General features: G+C 35.9%; 1 protein-coding gene across 1 annotated transcript in view; it reads left to right on the plus strand.

Moving 5' to 3' along the window:
* LOC118734127 overlaps positions 1–7,469 on the plus strand; it is a 101,167-nt gene extending 93,698 nt beyond the window's left edge. Inside the window, exons 3-4 of the mRNA XM_036463839.1 lie at positions 3,093–3,358; positions 7,165–7,469. Coding sequence (XP_036319732.1) covers positions 3,093–3,358; positions 7,165–7,221 — 323 coding nt within the window. The 3' untranslated portion in view covers positions 7,222–7,469. The remainder of the gene's footprint in view (positions 1–3,092; positions 3,359–7,164) is intronic.
* Positions 7,470–9,632: the final 2,163 nt, after the last annotated feature.

The following is a 9,632-nucleotide window of genomic DNA, read 5'->3' on the forward strand; positions in this document are numbered from 1 at the left end:
AATATCGAGTACGGCGAATATCGATACTTTTGCAGCTCTACTCAGCAATCGAATAGACTCGGAACTGGTGACTAGGAGGCCATTCATTCGACCAAGCCTATACAGTTTTTTCTTTCTTTTTTTGTATACAAAGCCTAAGAAAAAATAAGTCTGAAAATAATAAAATTAAAGTGAAATATTTACAAAGTTAACAAAAAAAATTCCTTTTTTCGCAAAATCTATAAATAACCCTTTTAGTTTTCAAAAAATCGGTGCGACAGTTATTATTTTACGCCCTATACTTTGCTATTCATGTTGTGGCAAACACTACTTAGTAAGTAAAGTTAAGTGTGATAGTGAAAAGGTGTAAGCATGGTCGTAGCCAGGTAGGTGCAGGGCGCTCGGGTATAAAAATCAGAAAAATATTAAATTAATTATAAAGCTTAAATTAAAAAAGTGACCACACATTCAGGAAGAGTCTGGAATTCTTTTGTAGAATTTAGTTATTTATTTTTAACATTTATTATTGCTTTGAAAAAGATTTCTAAGATATCTTTGTTTGTTTGCACCTAATTAATGGTAATTTGTAACAATAAATTGCACAAAAAATTAAAAAAAGAAATTGGACTCCTCTTTTATCTTTTGTACTGCTTTTTTTCTATCCAAAATAGCAATGTACTCCTTTCTCCTTTTTAGAATCTGTCAACCCTACTTTCAGTTTTGCCGACCACTGATTTAAATGCTTGTTTCATTTACATACCCATGAATACTGGCGGAGTGTCTGATAACCAGGGCTGCCAATTTAACTCTTTTCCCGTCTAATCTGGCTTTTTCGAAGTCCATATAGGAAATGAGAAATTGTATGTATTTATGTATGTATGTTTTTAAAATTACCAGATAATTAAAAAAGATAATCGACCCTATTATGGGTTTCGACGTCGATGTCATGTTTTCCTCAAAAAATAGCCCTCAACAGTCCAAATGCAGTTTCGCTGACCACAGTAGTTTTGCGAGGAACACATTTACGCAAAAAAATGTTGTGTCGTTGGACTTGCAAGTGCTATTTTTTGTCGATAAAATGACATCGATGTCGAAACCCTTGGACTAATATCTATAAGTAATACAATGCAATTTTGGGCAGGAGTTCAAACTTATACGAATGCAGGTGGCAAACAATTGTTTTCCGATCTGGCGGAATTTGCACTTTATTTGCTTTCACTACCTTGGTCTAATGCAGACCTGGAACTTTATTCAGCCGAGTTCAACTTGGTGAAAACAACTTTCTCTCTTATTTTTCATTTCTGATGAGCTTCGATCCGAGCTGTATTATTCGATTACACGGTTCAACAATATTTAGTCGTATTTTATCTCAACCACGGGGCTGACCTCATCTTATAGATTTTCTGATGCTGATTTGAAGCGCATTTACAAAATTTTTCTAGCACGTCCAGTTTCTGAAAAAAAACCTGTTGAAGTATCGAAAATTTCCAAAAAATTTTAGAAATAGAATTTGGACGTAGTTCTTCCGAAGAAAAAACCACGTATTAATGAAAATGCCATTCGTCTAATGGATTCTACCTTATGTCGATAGAGTAAGTAGAAAGGGGTGAAAAATTAAAAAAAAAACCTTGATAAAAAAACAACGTGGCGGACAACATGGCGAATGATTACACCAGGACAAAGTCACCATGGAGAAGCAGTATGATAGGAAATCAAACCCCCACATGCTTGCTGACTATTGCTGGACCTTGAAAAGCGATGATAATGCGATCCACAAAAGAAAATGTTTGACGGTTTCATTCCAGAATGAGGAAAGTGTTAAGAGACAAAAGACTGGCTAATCATGAATTTGGGATACAGATTTTTTAATGTTAATTTGCTCATGAAATCTCTTTTCGTATTTTTGGGAAAACAAGTGCATGCTTATTGATGAACCGAGGTCTTTTTAATTTTTTAATCATTTCTAATCAACTTATGGACATGAGGTTGATTCCATCAGACGAATTAGATTTTCATTAATTGGTTGTATTTTTCCTCGGAAAAACTACGTCCAAATTATATTTTTAAAATTTTTTTGAAATTCGCAATTTTTGCCTTTTTTCGGTACTTCAACAGTCTTTTTTTCTCAAACGTGCTAGAAAAATTTTGTAAATTCACTTCAAATCAGCATCAAAAAATCTATAACATTAGGGCAGCCCCGGTTTTGAGATAAAATAAGACCAAATTTTATTGAAACGTGTTATTAATTTTAATTACCAGTAGTATTTCAAATGAATTGCTTAAAAGTATATTAATATAAACCTATGTTTATCCGACTTCCAAAAAAGGAGGAGGTTATCAGTTCGTCGGAATATTTTTTTTATTATTTATTTATTTTTTATGTATGTTACCGCATAACTTTGGACCACGTCACCCGATTTCGATAATTCTTTTTGCATCGGAAAGATAGTGTCTCAGAGGTGTTCCCAATACTGGTTTAGATCCGATCATTGGATCATGAAATACACATATATATATATTTTTATATGAGAATTGAAGTCGGTTTTGTTTTTTACTTAAAAATTACTTGTGTTTTCTGCTTTTGTTTTGTGAAATTTAGCTTTTTTCTATCAGGGTTTTTATAAAAATCTGTATTTTTCGCTCGAAAATAGTTGACAGCACTGCTGATAACCGAATAAATTTGTATGGAAAGAGGGAAACTAAAATAGGGTCTGAGATTCCGTACCCATTATATGATTAATTAACCTAATAGAATTAACTAGTTTCTACTGTACATATCGCACGTTTAATAATATAGAGATGTACATAATTAAAAATTTACGTTTTTGGAGATTTCATCATACAATTAATAAGCTTGATAACGAGAATATGTTCAGCTTAATACATGACTAAACTTCCAAAAAATGGCGAGTATATGTGTCTTTCCATCTATGTTTTGGTATACCAAATGTATGAATTGATCAAAAATTGATTGCGTTTTCCCACAGAATTGAAATTTTGAAATAATTCTGTATTTAATTTAATGTGCGACATGTGCATGTGAGTATCTAGTTCCATCCGACTGGAGTAAGACGGTGTACTTTATTTTAACAACTTATTTCTTTCTGTTTTAGACAAAGGCATTACTGGAGAAGTGCCGCTTAAAGCAGGGACGTCAAATACGAACACGCTTGAAAACACAAGCACTGTACATACAAAGGCCATATTTGTTCATGAAGATGTCGCCCCAGATGCAATGGCTATGCATTCGTTGTCTTCGAAAGGTGTACTAAAACCAAAAGAACCAATAAGAGTTGGATTTTACGATATTGAAAGAACGATTGGCAAGGGAAATTTTGCAGTGGTGAAACTAGCAAGGCATCGAATAACTAAAAACGAGGTAAACCGAAACTGGCTGTACATGCCATGTATGTATGAAAATTTATGTATGTACATTAGACCACGTCAAAAAAAAAAATAAAAACTCTGCAATGCGACCGGAATAAGACTCAAGGCTTAGCATTTGGTATAGTTATTATCCTACATGAATCTCAATTCTCTAGGACAATTGTGAGAGGTGCCTCCTCGAGCCTTTAGATTTCCCATAGGAATTACATGAAAGAAAATGATTTCTTTCCTTTTGAGGTCAATATAGGTTTCTAAGATCAATGAAAATGGTCGAAACTGCAAGAATACATCGATAACATGCCATTTGAGTATTGTGCATGCTCAGATTCCTTAAATTCAAAAAAGAAATAAGAATAAATAAAAATTGGTATACACTAGATTTGACCCGAATAGGACAAGGGATTTAAAAATGATAATTTAGGAATTTAAATAATCTGAGTCTGCATAATAATTAAATGGCATGTAATCAATGTATTCTTACAGTTTAAAACGTTTTAATTGATCCTAGAAAATTATATTGACCTCAAAATGAAAGAATTCATTTTCTTACGTGTAATTCCTATGTGAAAACTAAAGGCTCGCGGCGGCACCTCTTACAATTGTCCTAGAGAGGTGAGATTCATGGATGATCATATATCAAATGCTAAAATTTAAGCCTTATTCCGGTCGCATTGCAGGATTTTTATTTTTTTTACGTGATCCAATGTGCATACATATATTAGGTATATTAGGGTGTCCAGGATTTTTTTTTCGAAATTTCATATGTAAGTATGTACCCGCATTGCCAGTGGTATGAGCGAAGCGGGATTTCGAAACCATTTGAGTAAAACAGTAAAACAAGCGGTATACTTAAGTTGAAAGCGGGGAATAATAAAAATCGTAAATAATCAGTAGGTTTTTGATACTTTTCTTAATTTTTACACCTTTCATGAACATGAAATGGTATTATGACTTTGGTACGATGTTTGTATGTACCAGAAAAAGAAGAGATAGACCCATGAAAATACTTACAATTTCGTGAGCTATTTTCTAAAAAAGCATACAAAGTCTACTGAGAAAATCGCCAAGATCGGTGCTGTATAAGCTATATCTCTCATAACATTGATTGTTCAGATACACATTTTTGCGATATAACTCTTTTATGTAGGCAGCTAAAACCATTAAATTCTGTGAACGGTTTACATATCGATCATTCACAGTAGTTAGAAACATTTAAGCGCCACGGAGACCATCAAAAAAATACGTCAAGCATTGCGTATGTGTGAGTGAGGTTCGCTCGTGTCTTGCCCGCAAACGTTCAAATAAACGCGTCAATCACTACTTTGTATTGTGAATACGCAGTGTTCGTTTGTTAGCACGATGTCATCGGATGAGTATTTGTTGTTAATTATTATATCATTAATGGCATAATTTTATATGTTATATGTTATAAATTAATATTTATTACATTTCATAAAGCTAGTAAGCATTGATAATGAGCAATCAAACGTAAAACAATTTCTTTTTCTTGTCCGCGCACTTTCTCACCACGACGCCCAGAGGGCAAGTGAGCTTGTTTTTTGTCAAGCATAACGCGAGACGGTCAAATAAACAGTCATCAAATTCAAATATCAAAATTTTTTGATTTTCATCAAGCATAGCCGACAACAAGTCGGTGTAGTCTACGTGTAGCCGACAAAAGCCGACGACACCGATACACTTAAAGAGTTGATAAAGATATTTGATCGTCTCCGTAGCGCTTTAGATCGGTGCTTTATAAGGCGTATCTTCCATACCAGTGATTACTCAAATATGAGTTTTTTTATATAACTCCTCTATCTATGCACGCTGTGAATATAAACATTTTGGTTATCTCCCAAAAAACTAGGTAATTTAAAAAGCAGTAATCGGTTGAAGTAAAATTGTCTGATGTTACTTCGGCATAGCCTAAGACATCACTGTCCTTGCTTGTGTGGGATTCAAATTAGTTATGTTTATAATGATGACAACATATCGGTAGCCATAGATAATATATTATACGTTTATAACGGGTGATTTTTTTGAGGTTAGGATTTTCATGCATTAGTATTTGACAGATCACGTGGGATTTCAGACATGGTGTCAAAGAGAAAGATGCTCAGTATGCTTTGACATTTCATCATGAATAGACTTACTAACGAGCAACGCTTGCAAATCATTGAATTTTATTACCAAAATCAGTGTTCGGTTCGAAATGTGTTTCGCGCTTTACGTCCGATTTATGGTCTACATAATCGACCAAGTGAGCAAACAATTAATGCGATTGTGACCAAGTTTCGCACTCAGTTTACTTTATTGGACATTAAACCAACCACACGAATGCGTACAGTGCGTACAGAAGAGAATATTGCGTCTGTTTCTGAGAGTGTTGCTGAAGACCGTGAAATGTCGATTCGTCGCCGTTCGCAGCAATTGGGTTTGTGTTATTCGACCACATGGAAGATTTTACGCAAAGATCTTGGTGTAAAACCGTATAAAATACAGCTCGTGCAAGAACTGAAGCCGAACGATCTGCCACAACGTCGAATTTTCAGTGAATGGGCCCTAGAAAAGTTGGCAGAAAATCCGCTTTTTTATCGACAAATTTTGTTCAGCGATGAGGCTCATTTCTGGTTGAATGGCTTCGTAAATAAGCAAAATTGCCGCATTTGGAGTGAAGAGCAACCAGAAGCCGTTCAAGAACTGCCCATGCATCCCGAAAAATGCACTGTTTGGTGTGGTTTGTACGCTGGTGGAATCATTGGACCGTATTTTTTCAAAGATGCTGTTGGACGCAACGTTACGGTGAATGGCGATCGCTATCGTTCGATGCTAACAAACTTTTTGTTGCCAAAAATGGAAGAACTGAACTTGGTTGACATGTGGTTTCAACAAGATGGCGCTACAGCTCGCGATTCTATGGCCATTTTGAGGGAAAACTTCGGAGAACAATTCATCTCAAGAAATGGACCGGTAAGTTGGCCACCAAGATCATGCGATTTGACGCCTTTAGACTATTTTTTGTGGGGCTACGTCAAGTCTAAAGTCTACAGAAATAAGCCAGCAACTATTCCAGCTTTGGAAGACAACATTTCCGAAGAAATTCGGGCTATTCCGGCCGAAATGCTCGAAAAAGTTGCCCAAAATTGGACTTTCCGAATGGACCACCTAAGACGCAGCCGCGGTCAACATTTAAATGAAATTATCTTCAAAAAGTAAATGTCATGGACCAATCTAACGTTTCAAATAAAGAACCGATGAGATTTTGCAAACTTTATGCGTTTTTTTTTTAAAAAAAGTTATCAAGCTCTTAAAAAATCACCCGTTATAAGTATGCATTTAAATAAGAAATATGGTCAATTACGGATGGCAACCGAATTTGAATTGCTTTGCCGGTGGCTAACTGTAAGCTGGCAGTTGAGTTGAGTTGATGCTGGCAAACTATCGATAGTGGCCACTGTGATTGTGTCGATAGTCACTTTTTGCCGATAGTCCATTCCGTAAAGCATAAGTTGTATTTTAAATTCAAATAAAATCAAGATCCAAATGTAAAAATTGACTTCGAAAATGTTTATACATTTATTTAAATCAGAGTGTATATGTATACTGATATGTAGGGCTGGCAACGATTCATCATTTGATTAAATTAATCGATTATTTTTGTCCAATTTACGATTTAATTGTATCGTAGCTTTGTGTTTCATTAATCGATTAGTTGTAAAATTATCGTAAAAAAATTTCCAATACATATGAATTCTGTAGTTGTCTAAAATCCATCCATCGAACACTCTTTTTTGCTAGCTGCGTCAACTTTACTCGACCCGAGGTTCACAAAAATACATTTCAAAGATCCGTTAGCATTGGCCTTATAAATGAAGTTCTTCCGAAATGAAATAATGTGCGCAGATGATCTTATGGAAACGGGTAGCGAGCCGTCACTAGAATCATAAATCTCTTGTACGAAAGGCGAAAAGATGATGATTTGGGTAACCCACAAGATGAAATGAGTTTTTATTTAAATTGTCAAGTCCTAGAACTAAAGCGAAAACTGTTTATTCAAGACTTTCGAAAAAATACTGTCATGTAGTTTCTACCTTGGTGCCTGCTGAGCGCCTTTTTTCAAAAGCAATTGCTTAAAAACAAAACGCTTATCAAACTTTTGTTTTTGCAAACTTGGTTAAATAATAAATAAATATCGTCGCTAAAACTACTCGTTTTATTTTATTTAAGGCTAATTAACAAGAGAATTAGAAAAATATGTATGGAAAAGCGTTTTTGTGAATACTCACTATAAAAATTCGATTATTTAAAAATTCGATTACTTCTCAATAATTGCAATTGTTTTAATAATAAGATTATTTAATCGATTATTTTATTTTATTTTGCCATCCCGGCTGATATGAATATATGGGTCATTCCTGCGAAGACGACACCACAGGTAAAAACTAAATATCAAATCCAAAAATAAAAATTCCCAAAATTATTTATGGTGATTTCGTGTCTTCCAAAAAATGTTGCTCTTTCCCGGTGCAAAATGACTTTGATGTTGCACTCGACCCTGCAAAAGGGCATGTTTTTGTCTTCTTGTCCTTGTCTAGCTCACGCATTACATAATATTGCTGTTTTAAGCAACCGCCTGATTTTCAGGGCAACCATCTCGCCTGACAAAGCTTCAAAGGGTAGAGAATGTGCGTTTTTTGCCGTACAAGAGTGTGAGATCTTAAGAAACGAACAAACAATTTTTTCATCGTTTGCCTTTATTTTAGATCGAGCACGAAAAGAGAAAGGTGCAATCAAAAGGCCACATTTTTTGGTGGAAACGAAATAAGCGTTAGCTACGCTGTGCGTAAATGTCCACTCTCTTCTTCTTAATTGGCGCTGTAACCGCCTAAGCGATTTTGGCCCAGTCCAAAAGAGTACGCCAGTAGTTTCTCTTCTGTGCCAACTGACGCCAATTGGAAGTGCCAAGTGAAGCCAAGACCTCACTCACTTGGTCTTTCCAACGCAGACAAGACCTCCATCGCGACCTGCATTGAATACTTTCACAGCTGGAATGTTTCTGTCCATATGAGCGACATGACAGCCAACGGAGCCGTTGAATTTTAATTCGCTGCACTATATCTATATCATTGTTAAGCTCATACAGCTCCTTGTTAAATCGTCTGCGGTATTCGCCATCGGCAATGCCAAAGTGCAAAGGTCCGCAAATCGTTCGCAGAATCTTTCTCTCGAAAACTCCAAGTTGTCATGCTTAAGCATAATGAGTAATTATGGAAGCACAAGATTGTGCATAGGACTTCAAGGCTGACATTGTTATTGGACTTAATGTTGGTTCCTAAATAAACAATGTCGTCTACTTTTTCAAACGTGAAACCGTCAAAAGTAACATGGGTACCGAGACGATTACGTTCTGATTGTTTATCTGCCGACATTCGCTTTGCTTCTGTATCTAATTCCGAAAAGACAGAACGGACGTAGCCATAGTTTTTACCGATGATGTCGGTGTCGTCGATATACGCCAACAATTGTGCTCTCTTCCGCGGCATAAAGACAACTTCTTTACGTGCTGTTGGAAGCGGGTTTGAAATCGACAAATAGATGGTGTGCATAATACCTGATCTATGGTGTACTTGCCAGGTCTAAAGCCACACTGATAAGGCCCAATCAGTTCGTTGACGGTGGGCTTCAGTCTTTCACACAATACGCTCGATGAGACCTTGTAACCTATGCTTAGAAGACTGATCCCGCGGTAGTTGATGCGAAATTCTGGGTCACCTTTCATGTGGATTAGGCAGAGTACACTTAAATTCCAGTCGTCGGACATGCGTTTATTTGACCGTAATTTGCATAAGAGCTGATGGATGTAGCTTATCAGCTCCTCGCCGCCGCAGCGGATTCGCTCATTTCAAGGACTCACTTTCCTAACTGTAGGGTAATATCACAGGAGTTGAATACTCATGGAACGAAAAATCAAATAGTTAAGACTGGGCGACAAAATCTTTTTGAAGCTTTATAAATCTCCGGGACCAGACGGCATACTCAAAAATTGGTTAAAATGTTCAAAGAAGTTGTCTTTATGCCGCGATGTCTGAATTTAGTATCTCTGTGAAACGAATACGGTTGTGTAAGACGACGTTGAGAAAACCCTCGCAGCTTTGCATCTCTGTTTTCAACAAAAATTTTCCTATAAAGTTGTATATTCAACAATTTATATTGAGCTCGAGGCCGTTTTTTAAATGAAAATTTATTGTGGAAAAGCAACAATAATA

This window comes from Rhagoletis pomonella, unplaced genomic scaffold (assembly GCF_013731165.1).
Source record: "Rhagoletis pomonella isolate Grant_MI unplaced genomic scaffold, Rhpom_1.0 Rhpom_scaffold_00002, whole genome shotgun sequence".
In the NCBI taxonomy this organism is placed as follows: domain Eukaryota; kingdom Metazoa; phylum Arthropoda; class Insecta; order Diptera; family Tephritidae; genus Rhagoletis; species Rhagoletis pomonella.